The sequence below is a fragment of the Acromyrmex echinatior genome, chromosome 19 (assembly GCF_024713525.1).
Source record: "Acromyrmex echinatior isolate Ae372 chromosome 19, ASM2471352v2, whole genome shotgun sequence".
Taxonomy (NCBI): domain Eukaryota; kingdom Metazoa; phylum Arthropoda; class Insecta; order Hymenoptera; family Formicidae; genus Acromyrmex; species Acromyrmex echinatior.
The window spans coordinates 982,174-1,009,032 of NC_141870.1; the positions used below are offsets into that span (position 1 = coordinate 982,174).

Sequence of the window (26,859 nt, forward strand, 5' to 3'; positions counted from 1 at the left end):
AACATTTCGTATTATATCTAGCATTATTTGCAATTATTATATGTTAAAAAGAAATGTGAAGAAGAGCGACACGTGACGACTGCTTGACTGTACGAACAGTATCACACGAGTTATAAAAAAACACAACGTTAATATGAATAATATTCTTATACAAATAACGCAATTCCTGCTTTCAGAATTAATATAGTTTAATAATTTAATTATTTTTTTGACCTTCTGTTATACGATCCGTTTAAAAACGTAATTCTTTGAAATTATTATATCGATATAATAAAAGAAACATTTCTCTTTTTTATAAAATAGCCCATTTCATTGACTTTAATCATATCTTACAGACATCTATAAATAAAAGATTCAACCTTTTTAGCTGCTCTAAATTTATTTCGCAATGATAACGAATTGCAGACGTGTGTTTGATATTCGTTTGGAAAAGTTAACCGATTGCATAATATAGATAATAGCTATTACATTTTTCAGATTATCTTCCCTCTCACGGATACACTTTGACGTGGTGAGAGGGCTCAGTACCCCGAGGATATTTACACGAAAAGAATAGTTTTTCTCAATTATTTAAAAATTATGTTTGAATGTATATCTAAATAAATTTTTAGATATTGAATAAAATCATTCTTTTCGTGTAAAAATCCAACGGAGAAGCTAACGTATCCTCGTCGCCGATTTACTTGAAAATGAACGAACCGCAGCCGGTTCGTCGCGTCGCGCGTTTGTCCGGGAGTGCCGTTCAAGTTATCGGACTCAAGTTATAGTCCGCGCGCGTTTATATTGTTTATAATATTATTCGCGAGTGTTTTACGCGAGTGTCCAGTGCGAGAGGATGTCAACCCGATTCTGAGAGGAGGAGGAGATCTGGGAGAGACATCGGGCATCGGTGGAGCAACCTTGCGGTAAATATTATTTTTTACTTATGTAAAATTAACCTTTTTTGCTTGTTTTTAAATTATTGTTTTATTTGTCAATGATTCAAAAATGATTATTTTTAAATTATTGTTAAATAAAATGATTTAAATAATTATATATTCTGTAAAATAATTATATATTCTCTTCTTATATATTCTAAAGAGTAATTATACAATATATATTTTCTAAAATAGTTATATATATTTTTTAAAGAAGATCTTAGCAAAAATAAATGTATAAAATTTAAAAGTAATTTTTAAGTAACAACTCTTCTTTTATCCAATTTAGATAAAAGAATTACTTAAAATTTAGATAAATTGATTATATATATTCTCTAAAGATCTTAGCAAAAATTTTGTATAAAATTTTTAAGTAATTTAAATAATCCTTTAAAATTTGATACCAATTTATTTTTGCTAAGATCTTCTTTAGAGAATATATATAATTATTTTACAGAATATATAATTATTTTATATATATATATATTAGGTGTTGGAATTAATTCGTAGCGTTTTTTAATGAAAGAATGTTATTTATTTCACATGAGCATTAAAAAATACATTAATGAAAGTACTTCCCATCACTTGTAAAACGCTACGAATTAATTCCAACACCTAATATATATAAAATTAAATAATGGGTACAAAATTCGATACTTACAAAAATTATATATTCAAAATTGCATGATTATTTTTCAGCAAACTGCATGCGTTCATATAGCAATTATTTTTTAAAATAATGATTATTTCTCTATTTTAATTTGGATTTTAATTTATTTGTTACAGAATCATCGTAGCGACATTGCAGATATAACTCCACTGTTGCGCCCCATCGGGTCGGTGAGTGATGAATTAACATTTTTATTAAGGTAACGGATGTATAATAATTTTATTAGTATATTATGTACATACCTGAATATACATGTATGCAGTTAATAATAATATATATGGAGTTAATAGCAATATATGGACATACATTACATGTTTAGCATTGCATCCGTTTCCTTGAACAAGTTAAAACTGATTAAGATAAATTTAGTTATGTATGCTTGATTCTCTGACAAGTTTTATAAATCCATTGAATTTCTAAAGATTAGCGTTAGAAAATAGAGAAATTTTAGAAAACTAAACTTGAAGAGGAAATTAAGCGAGATAATGTATGAACTTATAATAATAAGAGCATTGATTTCTTTATTCGCACAATTATAAATTTACGCTAAAATATTACTTAGAACCTATGTATAATAAAGCTAAATGATTGATACGTCGTATATCATACAAAAAGAATCATACAAAACAGTTGATTCTCACAGAAAAAAATCTCGGTGTGTAATCATTTCCACACATCTCTCTTTCTCTCTTTTTCATGAATTATTTACATGAATTATTACTTTAGCAGACAATTATAGAAATATAAATAAATTCTTCGATGTTTTCTGTACACGTCTCGAGAACGGCGGAAGTGCGCGTAAGATCGGCAGTTTTCTGCATGCGATTCCCGAATTACGAGCTATCGTACAGACACTTCATTGATAGTGATTCCGTTTCTATTGAAAATTGGTTCGGTCTCATAATGTCTGGATTTGCCGTACATTCTTCTTGAATAGTCGCCGTATCTGTCACGAATACGCATACCAATTTATATAACACGATATCAATTCTATTTATCTCTTATTTTATTTATTTAATAATTAGAAAATAAATTTCGCGCACAAAAAAAATGTTATTATATTAATGTCCAGTTGCCACTGGAAGTAATGATAATTTTCACTCATCAATACATCTGATTATGATAATCGTAAGATAGATGTATTCTTTTCTTTACAGTCATAATCATTAAAATATGCTAATTTTACGGTTATTACAATCATACTATAATTCTTATAACCAAAAAATATATTGATGGATGACTTTTAAGTCGTCACAACCGTAGCCGTTTTTTTCCATGTGTATACATTATATACCTTAATAAATTTTCGATTTGCTATCTATAATATATTTAATTTAAAATAGTTTTACGTAATTAACTCTTTGTGGACCGACGACTCCGTTTGTCACTCTTTTATTTCATAAATTGCTTGCTGAATTTTTGTGAAGCCTGTATTTTGGCCTGTAGGAATTTGATAAAGCTTTATTCGAATTGAGGTAAAAATTAAAAAATTCAAAATAGATTTAGTTAGTATGATGAACGGAATTTCAAAAAAGTAATTTGATTATCATAAAATTCGGATTTAGAAAGTTTTTAATTCCGAAGTAACATCAAGTTTTCAATTTCGCTTTAAATAGGATTTCCAAATTGACTTTCAAACTCTGATTTTGAACATTGTGACACTAGAGCCTCCTTCGTGGAGATATTGTCTTTTTAAAAATTTGATATTTTTAAGTTATATTCAAACTTAGAAATACCAAGAATCTTCTAAAATCAAGTGGCACAATAATCAGATGATTCTTTTGAAATTTAAATTTTAGAATTCTGAGATCAGAAACGAATTTAGTGTCCTCTTTAGAAAGCAAAGTCTTCATTAAATTATTTTATTAGAAAGCTCCGATCCTCAAAAGAGGATAACATTAGTTGATTTCATAAAGTTATTTAACGTGATAGATTCGAACATGAATGGAATAATTGCATTTTACATCACACTGTAAAAAAATTACATGTAAAATTACAACAATTATAATGGATAATTTTAGGATCTATTATTAAAAGTGTATCTTTATATAGATACATCTAAAATCACAATTCACAAATAACATTTTTTTTTTGTAGTAATTAAACAATTAGCAAAAGTATTATAGAGACTTTGATATATACTAGTAATTATATTTGGTAAAAACGAGTTGAAAATTTGTCACCACTTCGAAAATTTAGTGATGAATCTTGAGAATATCACTGATGAAGATTCAGTGATATATATCTTGAGAACATCACTGATGAATTGATGTTCTTCGGGTATCATGTCATCCTTATTTAACGTTCGGTTACAATAACAAGGATGGAATGATACCTGGGTGACATTCAGGTGGGAATCGGAACATAGTCACGAATAATCAGCATGCTTCTGTCCTGTGCATTTAGTACAGAGACGAACCACATCTATTTTTGATAATACGATTTTACCGATAGTGTCAGAAAATGTATAGTCATGTAGTTCTCAAACTGAAAATTGATGTACTGGCGGTAGTGTACGGGCGATTTCGCTTTTACACTTTTTACACTCAGCATCTTCGCTTTCTCTCTTTTCGGCGCTAAATATATATCAATTTCATTTTTAATATATTGTAAAAAGGATCAAAAAGTGTAAACAAGGTGAACAGATCTTGTTCCTGCACTAGACTGCACTAGAACTCTTTGACTCAGTTTCACAACTCATGGTTATGTCTCATCTTTTTTCAATTCTAAAATTGAAAAGAGATAATGAAAAAGTTAAGCCTCGGTTAAGAGTTAACCGTCAGTTATGAAACCTTTATCTCGCTTTCGACAAATATCAAACCTATATTTTTTTCATTTTAAGTACAATTAGTTAGAATATGAAACAAACTATAGCTATCTCATTTTAACTTACTGCATTAGTGTACTTCAGTTCACTGTGCAATAAGTTAAATTTATGGTGGAGTGCTCCAGTTTGAAACTTGGAAAAAGAACAGACCTATTGTCTACTTGCATTAATGATCGCATGTGGTCGTATTGTACTGAAGAATTGCAATTTGGACGCTAAAGGAAGATTTAATTTACAAAATCTTATACAATTTTATTAAAAAGAAAAGAAAAGTGATATATAAAACTAATACAAGAGTACTGGAATTGGAAATAGAGACGACCTTTTTACATGACCTGAAGGAGAAGTTAAAGACTTACTTAACCTCCTTTCGAAAGAAACTTAGAGGAAAAAAAAAGAATTGAATATTCCATTCATGTGATTATAAATTAATTATCGTAAATTATGACCAAGTTTTGTGTCCGAGTTTGATATTATTTTGCTCTGAATTACAAATATATTTTGTTACAAAATTTAAAATTGACATTTAAAAATGGGTAAACCATCTTATGGTAAGAACTTTAATAATTCGATATAAAAACGATGATTTAGTTCAATTTACGTAATTAGCATATTGTTTAGGGCAAAGAAGGGAAAAGGGGAAAAAGTTATCTTGGATGTATCGAAGGAAGGCTAAATTGAGAAGAGCAAAAAGTTCTGAAGTAAAAATAACGGATACTGCAAACATAAACGAACAGAATTCTCGAATAATTGTGAAGAATTTATCCTTTAAGGTATACACGTCTGAATATCTCATCCAACATCAAATAGAAAAATTTAATATATTTTAATTTTAGAAGGAAGAATTCCATCTACTAATGTTTTATTCTTTTCACATAAATTAATTTATTATATAATACTTATATTTTCTTAGGCAACGGAAGAAGATATAAGGAGATTTTATGAGCCATTTGGTGAAATTAAAGAAATAAACTTTTTGAAGCGTCCAGATGGAAATCTAGTGGGATGTTTCATAGACTTTAAACGAGTTGAAGATGCTTCAAAAGCGATATTTAATACGAATAAAAAAGAATTCCTTGGTATTTATAAAATTAGGCTTAAAAAAAATGATTTTGACATATACAAAACATGCATTGCTCATTTTAGGAAGGAACATAAGCACTAACTGGGCTATATCAAAACTCAAATTCTCTGAAAAACTTAAAAAAAGTCTTGCTGAAAATCAAGAAATTGATAAAGATGAAGGACCTTCTCAAGATACTCAAAAAGAAAATGATGACAGTGATAATACTCAGAAAAAGATCACAAAAGAGAAGAGTAACTTGAGAAAACAAAAGATAAGAAAATTACACAAGATGAGAAAACAAAAAAAACGAGCCAGAATTGTAATAAGAAATTTAGCTTTTCAGGTATTTGTTATGTATGATGAAAGAAATGTTTCTTTTTTAATACTTTTGGTAACATTTGAAAGCTTTCAATTTCTTCGTAGGTTACAGAAGTTAACTTGAAAGAACATTTTGCTCAATATGGCGAAATAGAGGAAATAAAGATTTTGACCAAACCTAATAGTAAACCAGCTGGAGTTGCATTCATACAATATAATATTGTACAAAATGCTGCAAAGGCTATACATTATGCAAATATGCTACCTCTTTTAAACAGACCTATGATAGTTGACTGGGCTGTTCCTAAAACAAAGTTTTTTCAAAACAATACAAATATGAAGGTAGAAGTCAAAACTGAACCTATTGACGAGGATGAAGTACATAATATTTCAGAAATAAATGCATCTTCCAACAGTAAAAATGACGTTAGTGATTCAGATGCTGAATCAGATAGGTATCTAAAGTTTGAACTGTGTTAGAATATAAATGGATATTATCAGGATTGGTAAACTTATAATGTTGTCAACATTACTTTTTTTCAGTAACAATGTTATATTTTTTTGTATAACAATAATGATTTCACTAGTTATTTTTATCATTACTTACTAATTAATTTCTAGCCAAAAATTAATTAGCTGCTGCGTTGACATATGTAAAGGTTGGTCGGTCATTGAGGACGGTCTTAATCTAAAGTTTGACTAAAATTTTATTTTTTTAATATACATTTATTCAGGTTTTGAATCTTAGTTTTTTACTAGAAGATAGAATTCTATTTATATTTATATATTAATTTTCTATTTATATTTACTGCAAAAATTTGTATATATTCTTATTAAAAAAAAGTAAGAAAAATAGTTACAATTCGTTAATTTTTGAATAATGACCACGAATTATTTTTTAGAAAAAATAATGGTAATGGTAACGAGTTATAAAGTAACTTTGCCAATCCTGGATATTATCTATATATTTCTTAAACTTTAGTTTATTTTAGTAAATTTTAGTTAGTTTATTTTAGTTTTCTCTAAATAATTTGTTTCTCTCTGTCTTTCCTTTTCAAAAATAGTTTTACAATTTCTAGAGAAGTTACAGTAGAAAGTATAAAAGAGGAGACTGAATCTGATGATGAGATAAAAATACACAAAGCAGAAGATACTGACGATGAAGATGAAAATGATGATAGTAATGATAATAATGATTCCAATATAATTGATAGATCTATTATTAAGGAAGAAGACATTGATCAAGAAGAGAAATATTCTATAAAACGTCCAAATCGAGTGTCTAATGATGTTAGTGAAGGAAAAACAATTTTTCTGAAGAATATACCATTCTCTGTAAAAAATGACGAACTTAAAAAGTGCATGGAGCAATTTGGACCTGTCTATTATGCTCTCGTGTGTATGGATCCTCTAACCGAATATTCTAGAGGCACTGCATTTGTTAAATTTCAAGTAAGAGTAGTTCATTCGGTAAATGTTGACAATTTATCTTTAAATGTATATTTTAAATCATTTAATTTAGTTTTATTTACCATTATTATAAGAAATATTTTATTATGTAGCGTGTTGAAGACGCCGAAAATTGTTTGTCAGCTGGAACTGAATTACGTTTACGTGACCAAATAATCGAAGCCCACAGAGCATTACGTAGAAATGAAGTTGAGGACAAAAAGAATTTAAAGGGAAAAAAGATTAAAGATTCTAGGAATTTATATCTTATCAAAGAAGGAGGTAATGATCTGATTGTAAAATATTATTATGCTATATAAAGTAATTTTAACATCATCGTTGTTGATTTTTAGTTGTGCTGGCCAAAAGTCCAGCCGCAGCAGAAGTGTCAGTATCCGATATGGAAAAACGTTTGAAATTAGAGCAATGGAAATCACAGATGTTACGTAACTTAAATATGTTTGTATCGAGAGTGCGACTGGCTGTTCATAATTTACCTTCCAATTTTGATAACGAAAAACTTAGACAGTTATTTAAAAATCACAGTGGTCCTAAGGCTATAATTAAAGAAGTAATTTTATTTAAAATATATAAGTATTACTTTTCTATTGACATTTAACATTATATAGGCATTAATTAATTTTATTTGCAATTTTTAAGGCGCGAGTTATGCGTGATTTGAAAAACGTTGATGCGACAGGGAAAGGAAAATCAAAAGAATATGGCTTTGTTACATTTACCTCTCATGAAGATGCACTTAAAGCTTTAAGAAGTATAAACAACAATCCAAATATATTTTCTAAAAGCAGAGTAAGATTATAATTTTATTTTTATTATTATTAATCATTTCGACCTTTCATACATTAGTTTATAAATTTGATATAGAGACCTATAGTTGGATTTTCGATAGAAAATCGTATCTTAGTGAATGCGAAAGAAAGAAGAATTCAAAAAAGTCGCGAGCACAATCCGTTGTGGTCTGGAAACAAAGATAAAAAGAAAAATGAAGACAAGGAAGAAGTTCCAACTAAACGAGTTAAAGTTAGAAAATTAAATGATCAAGAAGAAAAATCATATGCAGGCATGACTAGCAAATTAGGTCAGGATAAATTAAGGTCAAACTTTAATCTCAAGTCACAAGCCGAATTACATACGATGACCATAAAAAAGCAGAAAAAACTGAATAAAACGGCTAAGCAATTGAACATTGTAAAACAAGAAAAGATAAAGAAAAGACAAGACAACATGCCAGTAAGATATTAATTGTAGTTTTTATATTTCATTTAATTTAAATATATGACTAAAATAAATTTTTTGTAAATTTATTTTAGTTATATAGAATTTTCTGATTTATGGATTTTTTGGCTGCCTTTCAATATTCACTGTCAGTGCTAAAAATTTGTAGTATATATTACATTATAAATTTTCACCATTGACAGTGAATATCGGAACACCGATTTTATAACACTTATGTCATTTTTTTTTAGTTGAAAAAAGCGAAGACCTTTGATGCAGATGATGCAAATTTCAATAAGCTTCTAAATAATTATAGAAACAAATTAAAAGGAATTGATTTAAAAAAGTCGAAATGGTATGAATCCTCTGGATCTTAATATGAAGTAAGATAAAAAAAAATTAATAATATTTTGTATAATAACATGAACATTTAATTATGCAGCATACGTATATGTATTGTTATTTCTGTAATATACGTATATTTCTGTAATATACGTAAAAATGATTTTTACAAATTAGGAATTTTCTCTTTATTATTGATTATTTAATTCCTATTATCTTGACTCTTATTAAATCATTTTGTCAAAATAAAATAATTATGTCAGTACTTATAGATTTTTATTTATAAGACTTGTCTTAAATACAGTCTTAAGCTGTTACAATTTATAAGCCAATCGGAACCATATTAACAAATTAATTAATGGACTTTCTACAATAAGCCACTACTTAATTTTTAAGTTTTAAGTCGTAAAAAATTGACTATACAGTCGAATGTGAGAAGAAGAATTGATTATGATTGATCAATTTCTTACGGCTTAAGATTAAAGTTTGGATAACTGCTTATTGCAGAAAATCCATACAAGACATTGCTTAAGACGGTTTTAAAATAAAAATTATGAACATAGCCTATATGTATTTTATTTTTTCACTTTTCACAATATCGTATTTACAGATATGTATTACTATAATATTTCCTTTTCCTGTATTCGCTTTCTTACGAGCTCCACATTCTTATCTATGAGCAATATTCTATCTGAATATCAGATATGTACATATTATATATTTCATTCGCGAAGCAAATTAAGCATTTTATGATGGAAGAAGTCTATGGTGATGTCTCTTCCATCATGAGACAGTCTTAATTTCCCTTTCAAAAATATGAAACTTTTACTTGAATTTTTACTTGAATTTTTATTTTTTTTAAATAAGCACAGTTGATTAAAATATGCAATTAAAACTGAGTACATTTCTTTTTGTTGCGCTTTTGATAATACACCGCGAATGCGTTTTCGTGACATTATTAATAATTGATATAATAAATTATAATTGTGACGATCTATGGGAAAGTTACAACAACGTGCAGCGAGTAACATTTTTGCATCAGTTGCACGATAAAATAATGAATTGAGACAATAATAGTAGAATCACAGTTATCTATAGATACAATATTACATTCCTCTCTAAATCGCGATATGCTTATCTTTCGTATTTTCTGAGAGTACCGTAATCCTCAGAACATTGGCAACATGTTATTTATATTGCGGATGTGAATGAGTTCTCTCTTCTTCTCGCAAAATTCAGTTGAAGAATGTCCAATTCAACAATTCGCTATTCGCTCGCCGATGTTGCGAAATACAATGGCAAAAATGGAGCGAGAACTTGGATCGTCATCCACGACAACATTTACGATGTAACGGATTATATGCAACAGGTACATATATTATAAAATTGTATATTTTTCCCTAAATGCAATTAAATTTTTGTTTACATATTAAATTCTTTCAATATTCTATGCATAAAAAAGCATTAAAATAAGATTAGAAAATAAATATTTTGCATAATTTATATTTTATGTAAAAATATATTAAAATATAAGATATGAGATATTTTATGAATGATTAATTTCTTTATTACTTTATTTTAATGCTTTTATAAGAAAAAAAATTGAATTATGTAAAAAGAACTTAAAAATTTTAACTAAAAAAAAAATATCATTGATATCAAAATTGTACGTATGAAGAAAGAATATATGGGCGGGTGTCATTTTATATTTGACAGTCAAATTTATATTATATTGGAAATCCAATATTTGGAAATCGTGAAGATTTCAAGAAAAATATTTCAGACAAAAATTGTAGGGTTTTGAGGAGGAAAGAAAATATGATCTTGGTTGATCTTAAAATGTTCTTAAGATCAAATTCCTCAAGATTACATAAAATTTTTTAATGTAATCCTCTATAGAAATATTTTTTATCGCATTTCTAGTAGCTTATTCCAAGAGCTTTCCAAAACTGTAATAAGTAGGCCAACTACATTGTTTTCTCTGTGTATAAAATCTTAAAATCTTATCGAACGTTTGATCTTATTCTCTGTATAAAAATAACTTAATAAATTAGATTTAAATTAAGTACAGGGAGAAATATTATTTGCAGCATCCTGGTGGTCCAGAATTAATTGATGACTACGCAGGAAAAGACGCGACTAGCGGATTTGATGAATTCGGACATTCTTCAGATGCGACAAAGATGCTCAAAAAGTATTTGGTCGGTGAACTTGAAGATGTAAGCATTCATTAATTTTATGTCATGATCACAATTTAACAAATCGGAGTTCGTAATCGGAATCGTAAATAATATCCACGATTTTGTAATTTTCTTCCATGTTATTAGATCAGCTAGATAAAAACATTTGATTGTCTTTATCTCATATCTGACTATCTAATAGCATACGGCAGAGAATCCCGAAATCGTAGATATTACTTATAGGATTTGGTAACAGCTAACTCGATCATTATCGCTCTCAGATTCTCTCTCTGATATATCAGATTTTTCATTTTGTGGTATACACTGTCAAATATATTGTGCTCCCTCTCTAGTTTGAGTACTCTGTGAAGTATAAATACGAAAAAACAATTTGAAGCTGTATTTGTATTATTAAATATTTGAAAAACGCTTGTGCAATCAATTGTTAATACTTGTAATAAGTTGCTTAATTTGTATTAATTATCAATGTAACAATATGAACGTGTAATCATTTCAAAGTGGGTTTCCAAGCAGAACAACAAGTCATTATGATATCAAAATGATATTATAATGACTTCAAAATGATTATTAAAAGTCATTTTTCAATCATTTTCGATTCTTTTTAATATTATCGTAACTTGTTGTTCTGCTTGGATTGGATTAAGATAGGAATCATTCCGAATTTTTCCGCTATTCAGCCGATAAGCGAAAAAGTTATTTATTTTCACTATATAAAGATTAATAAAAATTTTGGATTTACAACGTGGAATAAAAAGGATACTTGTACCGGGAGCAATAGGTCTAGGAATGGTCGTGGTTGTTAGAAAATGTTTCTGCAATAACATATTTGAGTTCCTTCCACCATGGGTCATATTATGATACGCTGAATGTGACAATACCACAGTATATGATATATCACGTTACAGGAAGATAAAAGAGTTAATAGAATGAAGAAACGCGCTGCTAACGGAATAAAAATGAAAGGAGTGGATAAGCAAAAACAAAGGTATTCAATCAACAATATAAATATTTATACTATTAATCATAAAGCGAAAAAATGCTTATATCGTTTAATTTCACTAAATAACATACTGAATGGCACAAAAAACTTTATCTTTCCAAGAAGCAATTCTTCCGTAAGAGGAAAGAAGCATACAAATCTTATACATACATGTAGTAATATACAAATTTTTTAACGCAGAAAGAATTAATTTAATAGTAATAATGTAATAATGCAAGTTAACAGATAGAACACAAGCACTTCTCATTATTAATTTTGCTATTTTCATATTTTAGGCCTTTCTTAAAGTTGATCTGCGGCAAATGTACATGTTAAGGGACGCGTTGTAAATATCAATTGCATAAGTTATTTTAAATATATAATTATATTTATCACATGTCATTTATGTTACATTCGCTATCTAAATACAGCATCGTTTATGACGTGTATATGTTGTATTACTGATAAGAATCATCAAATTAAAAACCGTCTTATCGCTTGTACGTGACATTGCGGGCATATAAGAATGACCAAGGAAAACTGATAGAGCTAATTACATCCATCAATATGAGTCATCTACTTATCGTATTCATGAACACTGTACAGTCAATTTTTTACTCAACGGAATTTCCATTGTTACAAATAATCTAATCTTATTGAGAAGTTTTGTAATTTGAGAATTATTATTTTTTAAGTTAAAATTGACAAAGTTAATTAAATTAAACTTATTTAACAAAATTAAATATTAAATCTCATCCGACCGTACATGTAAGAACATAACCAATAGAAATAAAACTTTAACGGTAACTAGCTAGATCTTAAGTGCTTGTATAATGTGTGAATTATATGTAGTACGTATGTAGTCTTTTAACTGCGCGCCGAAATGATTTTACGGTCTTAAAACGCGAACTCACCGCAATAATATCATGAGTTAAATTATAATAATATTAGCAATTTAACAATTTGATCTTTTTTCGCATCTTAGAACGATCTTAATAATGCTGAATGACGTTAAAATCTGTAAATTTTACGTAACACGTAGCGCTTATTAATGTGAACACATCATTAATAGACGATTAAAATAAATACGGAGTTTTATAAAAGAAGATATATTTAAGTTTAATAAGCTATATATTTAAATATTTATATATTTAAATAAAAAAAATATATAAATAATTTTAAATAGATATTTATTTAAATAATAAGATAAACGATGCTTTCTAACAGAAGACATAGACGACACAGTGTAACACAGTGAATCATAGTATCTTTGTTGTTTGCCAATGTTAAACAAAGATGAAATGATTACTGTGTTACACTGTGTCTCTTGCTGGAAAGCACCAAAATGTTCAATTAAATCCAACCTCCTATTACTCGACCGGTCGCTTTTGACTTTCCTTGCAATTTTGTAGTTTGAACTGGTTCTTCAAGTTCTTCTTTCTTTTCTGTTATGTCAGATTCAACATATTTTTTCGTATAAATTTCCTTATCTACTTCCGTGGTCTTCTGTCCTGTGTTATCATTATTATTTTCCTTTGTATTTTTCGACTGTTGATGCTTATCATTTTCCGTCTCTTTTTCTTTTTGCTCGTCTAATGTTTCTCTTTCGCTCGTTACTTCATTTTCTTCTCGCTGTTGCTCTTGGACATTTTCCATTTCTTTGACATTTTTCTCTTCATTGAACGTAGCAGATGATATCGACTGTTTGCTTATTTCTTCTACGGAATCCTCGGGTATAGGTGATGGTGATTTAACTTCAGCTTTAGTAATAAGTCCTGCTTTGTTTACGCTACTGTTTGTAGATTTTAATAGACTTTTCTTAAACATTTCAATGGCCGGTCGTGGAACCACATTTGTAGAAGTTTCCCTTATCATAACTTTACTACTTCTTCGAGGAGTCTCCTCAGTTTCATTATCATTTGTTTCTGCGAATGAATAATATTTAAATAAAAAATTATAAAATTATAAGGTTCTTGGTCGATGAGAGGAAGCATTGGAAGGATTCAAAATTTAAAAAATCTCATACAATTATTTCAAAGTTAAATAGGAATTGTAAGAAAGTACATGTCAATTTGTTAAATTTTTGATGAGAAAGTTAATTTAAACTTGACAAAAAATTCATATATCGATAAAAGATTGATGCAAGATACTACATGGAATTTATTTCGATGTCTCTGTAAGTGAAGTTTAAATTGGAAACCAAAAAAAGAGTATTAGATAACATCAATGCTAAAGAATTTAAACATAAATGTACCACCACCATCGAGCTGCTCATCCGGTTTGTTCTTGCTTAGCATGAATTTGGCATAGGCTATTCTAGTAATCGGAGTGAAGTCCGAGAGATTCGGATTATAGTCGAGCAGCCGTTTCGGATCCATGGATGCTAGATCGGAATCCGGCTGGTGTTGCAGTTGGCGACGTAAACTACGCCGGGTTTGACGTTGCATCGCTTCATTTGTACTTCCGATAGGATCCATGGCGATGGTGCTTTGCCTTACTACGGCGTTCCAGTCCTTTTTACCGACTCCGCTTCCTTTCCGTCCAATCGCCTTTGCGATTTGACTGAACACGTCCTTTGGTTCTTTTTCGCTTTGAATGACAGCTTGTACGATGCCCTCCACAATACCGATTTGGAAATCTTTCTGAAGTCGGCGTTCCATCACTTTGCCTTTTTTTCCGGGTACTTTAAAAGTATAAAAAATTATATAATTATTTTATAAGTTCTTGCTTTTAAAATGCATTACTTTAAAATAGTATCCGCAATGATCTGTACATTTTGGGCCAATTTCGTAGACGCTTACTATCTAAACATTACCGTTTACCAAATTGATTTGGAGATCTACTCTCTAAATCTTTTGGAATGAAAATTGAGCTAAAAGAGTGAAAATTTTGAACGCAGAATGGCAGATTTTCATTCTTTTTTAGAATAAAATTTCACTCTTTCGGAATGAGATTCACACCAAAGGAATTATGGAATTTCATTCTTTTTTTGGAGTGAAACTTCATTTCTTTGAGTGAACTTTCATTCCAAAAGAGTGAAATCTTTTAGATGAATCATTCAAAGAGTTTGCGAATTCAGTGCTTCGGAAAATCGACGAGTAAATTCGAGCGAACTCGACGCGAAACAAGACAAATGTATGATCCGAGTGATCGAAAAGAACAGCTGATAGGGGCAAAATAATGATCTTCCTGATTTTCTACGAAGTAAAATACATTTATGATCGATTATTATATAAATGATAGGTTTATTACATGTAAATATACTGACTATTTGTTTCTTCTTTATCGAGCATTGGTGTGCACATTCCGTTTTTCCTAAGGATATCGATCAGATCATATCGAAAACTCGAAATGTCCTGGCGAATTTCCCTGACATCATCCTCCGTAATACCAAACTCATCTCGTTTCCTTTGCTCGGCCGTCACATAACGACGTATAAGTAGACGCACTACAGTGTCATGTCTAATCATAGCTTTCTCCCGAGACTTTTTCTGAAATAAAATAAATAATTTTGTTTTAACTTAATAACTGTTATCAATAGTAAAATGCGTCGAATAACTTCAATATTAATGAAAAAGGAGTTGTTTGATACGTATATCTTCTCACATTCTTTCAGTCAGTATGAATACAATTAAACGTAAAGACTCTCGAAATTGTCAATAAAATTGTCAATTTCTTAGAAGTCTTATTCTTCTATATATTATTTTAAATAAAAAGTTTGTTAAAATGCAATCCATTTAAAATTATCTGAAGAATACAATTTTGTTATTGTACTTTTTGTAATAGGATATAATTCGTCAAAAATTTCTTATTTATAATCGTTAAATATAAAATTATACGTACAAAAATGAATTGTAGTTTCAAATGAGTTTCGTAAATTTTTTTGAAAAATGCAAATTGAGCAAATGGAATTAATGAAAAGAACATTCTGTTATTTCGAAATATTTTAGTAGGTAAAAATTGTTTACTATAAAAGATCTTGTGGAACGATCACTGCCTCCACATTTGAATAGCTTTCGGAAAGTTTTATTTGTTGGAATCATATTAAATGGCGGTGGTACAATATCGCCATCCTCGAAATAACTCATCCATAAATGGCTCCTGGCAAATTTCCATTCTGTATCAGATCTTTCCTAAAAATATATAATTGATGTGAGATGTTAAACATCAATTTCAACAAAGAATATTGTATAAAAATTAAATAATTATAAAAATTACTATAAAAATTTATAATTTGAAAATTATTCAAAGAAAGACAAGAGATTTGTATGTTCAAATTAAATATAAATATAAAAGTTTAAACAAAAATCTATTTAAATAACTTGAAAGGAATATGCTCTCATTGAGAGAAATCTATTTTTTTCTGAAATAAATTCGCAAATTTCTTCTTCAATTTGTCCATACAGACACCTCTTGCCCTTCCTTGAATAATTTTTATATTTACTGACAAAATATCTTAAAAAAATTGACTGATTCTACCGAAATGATTTGATAAGAATTAGACATCATAGCAATCAGCATATTCAATAACACAATGATGTTTATCACGGAATAAGATCCAAACATGAGGAGCGCCCAGAATCGTGTAAAGCTCTTAATGCCTGTCAGGTCGAACGACATTAAATCAATCATGCCGAAACTTGCCCAAAAGAGAGATTGTGATGCCTCGAACAAGCTGAAAGCAGAAATCAAATTAAATCTCTCATCGGGAATCTCTATGAGTATTTTCGACCTTCGTACTTGGTAAATCTTCTCCATATGGAGCAGGCTTTCTCCTGATTATCGAAATCCGGCAGCTCGTCGGATACGTGATAGCATTTCCTTTTTTCTAAGTCAGCGTAATACCACATCAACTGATTCATGCCTAAAATAAAACATAAATTTAAGGCGTTGTCCTACTTTACATTTTTTCCGCTTTGCGATCGCACTGAAGATTACCTGTATTGTCTGAGAAGTAAAAGTGGGATGATTTTTTGATCAATACAAGACTTATGAATAACGAAACTTCGGTGAATGAATCGGAAAGATGCATTACTTACCGCAGCCAAAGGCGAATAGCACGAGGGTGTAGATGAAAAAGAACTTGATAATATCTATTATCATCCTCCCGAGGGAAATCTGGAGCGGCCCAAGATGAGGATTCACGCTGAATATATGGACAAGTTTTAGAAAGCTGAAATACATCCACGCGTGTGTTGAATATTAATCGATAAGAATTATTTCCCAAACGCGCGCGCGTTCACAGAAATTACCTAAATATCATTCCGGCTGCGAATGCTCCTTCTGAAAGCAGCATTGGATCGAATGCGTGCCATTTATCTCTTGGGTACCAAGGATCTAAACCATCCCAATATTCTCTCTACACAATTGGAAGATTTGTGTTAAATTTAACATTTTTTTTCACAAAAAACATTCTTATACATTCAAATTATTTTACAATCAATGTATGTCTTTATGGTAATTATTTCAATTCAATTAATTTTAGAATGCAGATATATGCAAAAAAACTTATACCTGTACTATCCACCAAGCCGTAATACGCATACTTATCCAGATTACATAAAATGTATTTTGAATGAAATCCACAATATTCCACAAATCTGACATATACTCAATTAACCCATCTGCCCATAAAGCTTTAATCTCGCCGATGATTAAACCTACAAATGCATTTGATTAAAAATGAAAAAAAGTAATTGCCAAAATAATTTATAACATCATTTTTCGACAAACTATAAATCATTTTTGTTATTAAGATAAATTAATTGTTTGTGTAAAAATTTCTATATATTTATTTAAATCTAAATAAATAATTTTTATAAAGTATTTCCTAACTTATATATTTTTCTCAAAAATTTTAGTAAATGAGATTTAGATTATCAAAGACTCCGCACTAATTGTATGGAAAATTTAGGTAAATTTGGTAAAATGGGTTCGTTTTCTAATATACTGTATAGCTTATAATAGAGCTTTCCAATTCGAGCACGATGTGTGTTTTATGTTATGAAATACTTCTTCCTTCTTTCTTCGATTAGATTTCTGACCTACAGAGGCGGATCACAGAATCGTAGTATGATTTGTCTCTTGAGGTCAGAAATCTAACGGGGGGGAAGAAGAAAGAGAGATTTCATAATGTAAAAGACACGCCGTGTCTGAGTTGGAAGATTCTGGTTTATAATGTGATAAACAAAAAATAAAATACAATTTGGCTCAATAATGGAGAGCTCTTAAGTTTTAGTGTATCAAAAAGTTAAAAATGCTCTGTTTTACATCTTTCATACACCATAATACATAAAATGATAATCTTTCTTTCTTTCTTTCTCTTGAAAATATTTAATATTATATGATTTATTTTATAAATATGTATTCTATTCTTTTATAAAATGTTATCTTATGCTCCATTTTAACCTAAATCGAAACTACATTTATTGTTCATGGTGCTTGATAAACACTCGCGCTATTAGTACGAACAGCGTTGGTAGCGTTTGCATTTATAGCGTCTTCCCAAACGCACTCATAGTGTTATTTTCAGGACGTTGTTTCATATTCCAGAGTTATAAAAATGCATTCAATTTGCAACACCGGCCTCTGTGCATGTACCTGCGAGATAGAGTTTGTTTAATCATGACCTTTCCATATTCCTTCGTATCTTTTCTCTCTCCAACCAAATCTAAATAAATCTTCGAAGTTTTGACGTAACATTTGAATTGCATACTGAATATTTATTTGTATTACCTATCGCCGTGCTCTTATTAGCCTATATTCGGATTATCGCATTTTGTTATATTTTTTAGAATCCCATATATTCCTAACTAAATAATTTTTAATATCAGGATTTAGTTACTTATCACATAGATGACCACGCCTGTCTCAACAAAACCGGGGATGCAGCCACGTTCCCGTTTTTTCCAGTTAGCAAGTATTTCTCGCATCCACTCGTTACCAAACAATTCGATTAGTAAGTATTCAATTCTTTGCGATGCCATACCGAGTAGCACTTAAAAAATAAATATTTGAGGGCCATTTCAATACAAATTAACACACGCAAAATAAATAGGAACATATCATACTTAAAAAAAAAGCATATGATGCAGAATGACATATAAATTTGACGAACGGCTTCTTCATAAACGATCCCATTTGCGAAGAGGGGGCTATCATATAAATAATACTGTAAACCGGAAACATTGCTCCAAGTTTGGCAACTTCCATCAACTGTGCTATCCTATTTTTCCTTCTGAATCCCGGAAGACCGTCATACCAAATAGCAGCTAATAATTGTTGCACATTTGGATGAGAGACGAACTTTAACAAAAATATATTATATAAATAATGAGGAATGCTCGTGTCCTGCTTGGCTATTTGTCTTATATTGTTAAAAATATTCCAAAAAGATAAATATAGTAGGCTAATGAGAGTCAGCAACACTAAACGGCGCAATTATTTAGTGAACAATCAATAATCAGATGTTAGATGATGTCTTCTTATTTTGAATATTTTCGATGTATATATATATATATATATATATATATATATATATATATATATATATATATAAAGATCTACATACTTGTTTCTGCTTATATTTAATAGCCAGTTTGAGACGATCCAAAGTCTGTCTCTCTCCAGGGTCCCAATTTTCGCCAGTAGGATTGTAATTTAACATTACTTCTAATTCGTAAGATGTGCGCGCGTGGTCTAGTAAGGAGGTTGCAAATTGCTGTGTTTGTTCCCGCATCTCCTGAACCAATGTATAATTATTTTCAAGATGGATGAATGTGCATTTAATCTGTATTTGAGAGTATAATATTAGATTAAATTTGTTGAATTTTATCATGATCTTGACAACATTTCTCGTTAGAAAAATTCATGAGGTATCCAATTTGAATTCTCCTACGAAATATATTTTATTCTTGCACATAAAATGTTAAATAACTATCATAAACTATTAATTTTTTAATAATCGTACTTTAATACTTTTATATGCAAAATAATTAGAGTAATGATATTATGTAAAAAGATCATACAAATCCATTTTAAATAAAAAGTAGAGATAAAGTTTCAAAAAGTATGACTATGAAAAAAATTCTGCTCGTCATAAATACGTGCATCTTCAAATCGATCAACTTTCCTCTATGATATTTTTTTGTTCTTACTTAAAAAATTCGATAAAAAACGATAGAAATTTATAGGAATTAAATAGAAACTCTATATGATTTTATCTATGTGGACCTAATATCATACCTGACGGATAACAAACATCATACAGATAAAAAAGTTATAAGTTTTTATAATTTTATATCGTTATTTCCTGGAGAACACCTCATTAATATAAAATAGAAGAAAAAGGGCAAGAATTAATAAGTTAGTAATTACATTATATTGGGCGCGAAATTCTTGTTCCATCCTGCTGAGACGACGCAGTTCCCATGAAAGCTCGAAAGCCGTCAAAAGTGGATCTCTCGATGAAAGTGCGATTAGAGATGACGAAGTGAGTGCTCGATACGCGTTTATTCGAGACTGTGAATGTCGGAGGGAGTCTTGTTCACTGGACATGACACATTCGTCGCAACCACACCTGCAATAAAATGGCAATGCTGCGTCTTCTCAACAAACTTTATATATGGGTGAAAAAATTAATTAACATAATCTGCACCAAAAAGTTCGAGCATTAAATATATTTTATCTAATTTAAAATGCAAAAAAAAATAATAATAAAGTAATTAATTGAGAACTATTATTGCTGTCAGGAGTTAATGCAGAAAGTAGATATTTTTACTATAGAGTATATTTAAAAGGAATACTTATACACCCATATATAAATACTTATACACGAAAAGGAACTTAGCTTGCGTTCCAATTAATGTTCGCAATGCTTCCAATGGTGTATTAATTATTTCATTTTTGTTTTGATGATAGCAAGAATGAAATGATTCTAGAATGTATTGTGAACGTCGAGTGAAATATATGCATTTTTAATTAAACTATGACTGCATTTAAATGACCACGTTTACACGACACTCTTAATCGAGTTTAATAACATCTATAGTTATGAAACTGACCAATCATAATTATTGCTCTAAGAATAGAAGATGACTGTAATGGGTTAGTTTCTAATTACGGATGTTATTAAATCCGATTAATGGTGACCGTGTAAATGTAGTCAGTAGTTACTCGTAGCTCTCTTGGAATTATCTCATCCTTGTTATTTATTAAATATTACAAGTAAATATTAAACAAAGACAAATGATGTTTATGGGCTCTATAAGCGCTAAATGAAATTTACAACACAACATACAGACAAAGTTAAATAATCCTTGATCAAGAGATGACAAATCCGAATCAAAGGGGAAAAAAGAGAAAATCTAACACATTGAATATAACAAAAAAGTATAGTGACGTTCAATAGATAATCAAGATAGGCAATAATAAATTCATCATGAATTTCTTACAATTACAGAACTATTATTATTAAATACGTTTCATATCTTTTGTATACCTAGCATCGTGAGGTGTGGGAAGTGTCGCGCCACGATCTAAGAGCAGTTTCAGTATTTCATAATTATTTTTGTGGGCTGCTAAAATTAATGGAGTTATATCAGAAGTAAAGTTTGATGATGAATCTGCGGCTTCCCAACTCTGAAAGAAAATATGAAAGGATTGTTTCTATTTTTATAATTAATGATTAAGAGTACCTTCCCATTGCTTAATATTTTAACACAAATGTACACAGGAATGCACAAAGTGTAGCACGGCAAAATATGCAGGATAATAATTACTTCACTTGATATTATAGTTATATTTTTATATAATTAATAGAGAGTTTTGTACTAAAAATTTTATATTGAAAATTTATTGAAAATTTAGATTTACATTATGCTATCAAAATTTAAAAAAAAGATATATTTGTACATATGTATATACAACGAAATAATGGACTTACATAAGGATGTCCCGGCTTGTGTATTTTTTCCTCCCATTCTAACAAGATTTCCACCGCTTCCACATACTCCTCTTTAATAGCATGCAAAAGTGCATCCTGAAAGAATTATGGTTTTAAGTGTTTTACGCTCTTGAACGTCAGAATATAGCTAAGACACAGTATAATGCAGATGTTTAATGTAATGTTTAACAACATTAATTGTTCGTAACTTATAGTTTACATGTTGTTTTACTTATAGTGAAAAGTTTATAAGTATCAGCGCAACACGCATTACCGGTAATAATTAGAGAAGCGGCCATCGCTAATGATTTTTATGAGAGATACTGCACTGTTTCGACCCTATGATATTTACCTTCATTTCAATTCCTAGTTCGAGGAGCAGCTTTATAAGCTCAATGTTTTCGTTTTCAATAGCGGCTATCAATGCCGATCGATTTAATGGATCAACGCAATTGATATTTAATATCTCCGGGTGATCTTGATTTTCCTCAATTAATCTGTTCCATAAATTACACAACAATTATTATTTTTTTCAAAACGATATATTTGCCATACATGAATGTTTAAGAAGATTTAAAAGTGATAACAATTATGACAACCTCATCACATAAACATCTTCAACATTTGTTTTGGCAAAACTTCAACTTCTCTCATTTAACAAAAATATTTTTTTAAAAAAAGTATTAAGAAAAGTTATTGTATAATGTTATAAGTCATTACAACTTTTTCATCAAATCTTAATATCGTACATTTTTATGACTCTAATTCTAATTTAAAAAGTACCCAATTTTAATTATATTTAAATAAGAAATAGAAATTGTTAATTACAATTATATTTAAATGAGAAATAGAAATTATTAATACAATCAAGTTTGTGAAAGGCCATCATTATTATAACTTTAAGTCAATTTAGTTAATGGACTGAGTATTTCTGTGTAAAATTGTGGGGATGCATAATTTGTTTTAATTTGTTTATAAAAATTAAAAATAAATAAATAATTAAAAAGTGGCTTAATAAGTATAAATAGTAAATAGGAAGATTATCGTTTTACCTATCAAGGATTAGTTTAGAATTATACACATTTCGTTCTTGTATATTTTTATTTATATCGTATATTGCTCTAACAATGTTTTCCCATCGCTCAAATATTAAATTACTCATTAGACACGTTTGATAAATTACGCGTGATGTGATCGTCACAATCAAAACTTGATTGAGGGATATATATCTACTTGTGTGCGTAGTTCGAATATTTGTTTTCTCAAATCGCAAATGCAAACGCGTTCTACACATGATGGAAGTAATATTACTTCCACAATGGTTGTACACCCGGGAATACAAATGTCTTAACATGCTTTCTCATTCCTTCTCATGCCTCCTCCGATATGCATGCAACTTCGAGTGTTAAGTCATTTGTATTCCCGTGCAGAGATGTCTAACGTGAAAAGTTATATCGTGAAAAGTTATATCGTCATATCGGCTTCTCGTCGTTCCGTTACACTACGGATGAGCATTACAAGAAATGCATAAAACTGTCGCGTTTTTATTGCATTATTTGAAGATATGTATATAATAAAAAAGTTAGTAATACTTAAGAATTCTACTTTCTTCACCGATGAAATTAGACTCATTCGACGCGTTTTTGTACGAAATGAACGAATTTGGTAAAAAAAGTATGGACCGTGAGATATTAATCTTTAGTCTTTTCATCGCATCAATAATTTAAACCAATCAAATGATGCAGTTGTCATTAAAATATTCGTGGTTGAATGTTTAAGAAACAGGCTGATTATTGCAATTAGATACTGTCATTGATCACAACAAGTCATTCAATCATTGTACAACCGATCACAAGAAGGTTGCAACACTTTTTTTATAGATTTTGGAATGCGACTTGTTCATCGAGTGATTGATTCTTACTTCTAGATCTAATTACGTTCAACCATTCTACAAGCAAGATTGAGTTTCGAGAAAAAAGTGTAGCAACCTTTCTGTGACCGGCTGTATTTCAATCAACCACATAATAGTTGCTTCGTATTTTATTATTTGATCTGGTTGATATCACCAGATTTCCGCAGTATATAGACCAACCACATTGTTTTTTCCATGTATCTCTTTCTCTCCCTCTCTACTTAATGTTTCACATAATTACATATTTCGCCTAATTATATATTTGTAATTATCTACCTCGCGGTAACAAAAAGAGTTTATTCCAAGAACTTAGATTATTTTACGTGCCCAGAATATCCTTAAAGGGATATTAATGTAGAAAAATTCAGGATTACCTTTTGACAGTGGCACAATCACCTCGTTCTGCGCTAAGCAGGAAATGTTTCTCGACTGGGCCAAGAATATAGTCAATATTATGTGTCTGTAACGATTGCACCGACGGCGATTTCATCTCGTTTGATAGTAAATCCTGCTGAGATTCTGACGGATCCATTTTCCTCTAACGTATCATTGAAAAGATATTTATGTACGCTGAACAAACAACTAAAGCTGTTGAAATTATAAGATGCTTTTCTCACTTAAAATGCTTCTTCTCACTTGTAAAATTATAAACGCTCGTGTATAATTTTCATAATTTTGGAATTGGAATGTTGACTATTCTCAAATCATCAAATGTTTTTTCAATTATTCTCGGCAACTAAATTTTTTTGATTTATCCGAAATCGATTATTAAATTTTTTTGAAAGTTCTATGTTTCTGGCTATTTAGAAGTATAGTATTATATATAATTATGTTAAATAAATGCTTTTTAAAAAAAACTATGAAAAATCTTTAAATTTTAATTAATATTCTGTAAAAATTCCAAAAAAATTTACAGAAAATTCCGTAAAAGGGAAAAACCATATTTTTTATCATCCTTTTTCGACTTGGACTATTTTGTAGGGATATGTCGAAGAGTACTTACGTATCTTTTTCACATCGATGTCGATATGCTTGCGCGAAATATGTCAGACGTAGACTGTATAACGATCACATCTAGTGCAATTCGACGAAACCTTACGACATTGTGTCGGATCAATTTTCAGGGTACGGATTAAGTACGAGGGCGAGGCGTCGTATATTGAAAGAAAAGACCTCAGTCGGACTCACACAGAGACTTATCACATTGTCTAGTATTGTATGGCATTGGCGTTATCACAGGATATATGCGGATAGCGAGCGAGTACGTGTTTCTCTTGCTGTCTAATTCCCCAAATAATGGCTCGCGAGAGTTTTGTGACAGCGAATAGAGATTAAATCCCAAGTTTGTATGCCGCCAACGCGTTTTAGCTCATTCTTCTTCATATTTTCCGTCACTCGTATGATTGATTATTTATTCTTCCTCTGATGATATGGTTTTATTACTGTGTTTAGTGCGATACATTCATAATAATTTAAGAAATAAATACAACAAAGAAAGACAAGACTGATTATGAAAAATACGTGCAGTATATTATAACGTGAAATTTTTTTCTATGTCGCGATATAAAAAATATGTTCGATATATTGCAACATAAAAATATATATTTGTGATAAATATATATTCTTAATATATATTCTTAAGATGTTTATATAAGATATCTATATAATATAAAAAAATACAAAAGATAAGAGAAAATAGAGAAAGAGAAAAAAAAGGGCAAGAAGCATTTCTCTGCATTTCTCTCTCTCTCTCTCTCTCTCTCGCTCTCGCTTCACGCACACGTATAAATGTGCAAATGTGCGAATATTATTTTAAATTAGTCATCTTGCACTATGATATTTCAATGTTATTTATCAACGCGTAATATATTAGTAATATTTTTGATATTATACTGTAATATGTAATATTTTTTATATATTGCAATTTAACAGTCATATTGTTTATGCAACATTTGAAACTTACAATGTGAATTTGGTGAACGTACACATAAAATATATAAAAGACGCACATACAAATTGACAAAAAGTGTAGTGATATAAATAATTCTTTAATAATGCTTAAGGTCGTTTGTACTATCGATTAAATGGGATCCTCTGTTCAGTACATTTACCAAAATTTTTTTTCTCTTTTTGAGTTTTTGGATAACTAAAAAAACTCTTTAATAACTTTTTGCGATGAACTTCTTAGAAGAATCTTCAATTAACTGTAAGAAGGACAGCAAAAAGTTGTAAAATAGAAAAATCAAATGAAGATAGCTGGATATAAAATGAGCCAATATTGTATGCAACACATTGTTTATTAACATTTTGCCATCAAAAGGTCTAAAAATTGGCAATTCACTATTTTCGACATATGTTTAAGTTCTTAGATATTCAAATAGCAACATTTCGATGCCATGCTGTACATTTAGATACGATGATTTCTAGCATTCTGTGTACTATTAATACATCCAACTAAATTCGTTGTTACATACTGCGGAAGTGACAAAAAAGCGCACAATTTAAATATGAATTTACGGTTATATTAGATGCGTTCAGCAGTACGCAAGTTTTTGCAATAGTTTTTTTTTATTGTTTGCTGAGATGGAACCGCATTTCTCTAGCTCTTAAAGTATAATTTAATCAGCGTGAAGAAAATTTCCAACAGTTGCAAAATAAATGTTCTGCTGAACGCAGTCATTGACATTTTCGGAACGATAAATCGTCAGGTTTGTGTGTACATTAAATTAATAAGAAGGCAAGTGGCTGAATGTACAGCGCAGTATCCGATATGAGATTTACGGTTCGTAATTTTCGGTATTTGTTATCAGCTTGCGGGTACGTTAATTGATATATTTAGCACTTAATAGAATTTAGAGAAATAGAAGTTCTTTTTTTTTTAGAAAAAATGAAACTGTTTTAATTAGGAGATAGGATAAGGGTAATATAACAAAATACACAAGAAATTCATTTAATTCTTTAATGCATTTGCAAGAAAAACAATAGAAATTAAAATAAAT

General features: G+C 29.6%; 3 protein-coding genes across 8 annotated transcripts; 2 read left to right on the plus strand and 1 right to left on the minus strand.

Annotated features, from left to right (window-relative positions):
* The first annotated feature begins 4,309 nt into the window (after positions 1–4,309).
* LOC105147350 (RNA-binding protein 28) lies at positions 4,310–9,387 on the plus strand. Of its 2 annotated transcripts, none has more exons than XM_011058285.2 (11): positions 4,310–4,965; positions 5,036–5,187; positions 5,328–5,493; positions 5,561–5,823; positions 5,904–6,253; positions 6,863–7,250; positions 7,361–7,529; positions 7,601–7,818; positions 7,908–8,057; positions 8,133–8,498; positions 8,735–9,387. In XM_011058285.2, exons 1-11 carry the CDS (start codon positions 4,947–4,949, stop codon positions 8,858–8,860), a joined length of 2,367 nt encoding a protein of 788 aa, XP_011056587.1. In that variant the 5' UTR covers positions 4,310–4,946; the 3' UTR covers positions 8,861–9,387. The 2 variants fall into 2 exon arrangements, with proteins under 2 accessions (XP_011056587.1, XP_011056588.1); XM_011058286.2 differs by having other exon boundaries at positions 4,312–4,965; positions 6,878–7,250.
* A 143-nt stretch (positions 9,388–9,530) lies between these two features.
* On the plus strand, positions 9,531–13,111 carry LOC105147351 (cytochrome b5). Of its 2 annotated transcripts, XM_011058288.2 has the most exons (4): positions 9,531–10,194; positions 10,916–11,044; positions 11,932–12,011; positions 12,302–13,111. In XM_011058288.2, exons 1-4 carry the CDS (start codon positions 10,072–10,074, stop codon positions 12,339–12,341), a joined length of 372 nt encoding a protein of 123 aa, XP_011056590.1. In that variant the 5' UTR covers positions 9,531–10,071; the 3' UTR covers positions 12,342–13,111. The 2 variants fall into 2 exon arrangements, with proteins under 2 accessions (XP_011056590.1, XP_011056589.1); XM_011058287.2 differs by having other exon boundaries at positions 11,932–13,111.
* Positions 12,035–26,014, minus strand: trp (transient receptor potential). 4 transcript variants are annotated; one of them, XM_087416146.1, is made up of 18 exons: positions 24,864–26,014; positions 24,235–24,398; positions 22,301–22,445; positions 21,949–22,044; positions 21,505–21,644; positions 20,382–20,583; positions 19,576–19,746; positions 19,076–19,310; positions 18,850–19,002; positions 17,520–17,665; positions 17,258–17,364; positions 17,045–17,178; positions 16,746–16,869; positions 16,485–16,680; positions 15,974–16,138; positions 15,274–15,496; positions 14,263–14,688; positions 12,035–13,930 (listed from the first exon to the last, which is right to left on the minus strand). In XM_087416146.1, the coding sequence occupies exons 2-18, from the start codon at positions 24,390–24,392 to the stop codon at positions 13,359–13,361; spliced, it is 3,393 nt and encodes a 1,130-aa protein (XP_087272272.1). In that variant the 5' UTR covers positions 24,393–24,398; positions 24,864–26,014; the 3' UTR covers positions 12,035–13,358. The 4 variants fall into 4 exon arrangements, with proteins under 4 accessions (XP_087272272.1, XP_087272270.1, XP_087272271.1 ...); XM_087416144.1 differs by having other exon boundaries at positions 14,260–14,688; XM_087416145.1 differs by having other exon boundaries at positions 14,260–14,688; positions 24,235–24,430.
* Between the last annotated feature and the right edge of the window lie 845 nt (positions 26,015–26,859).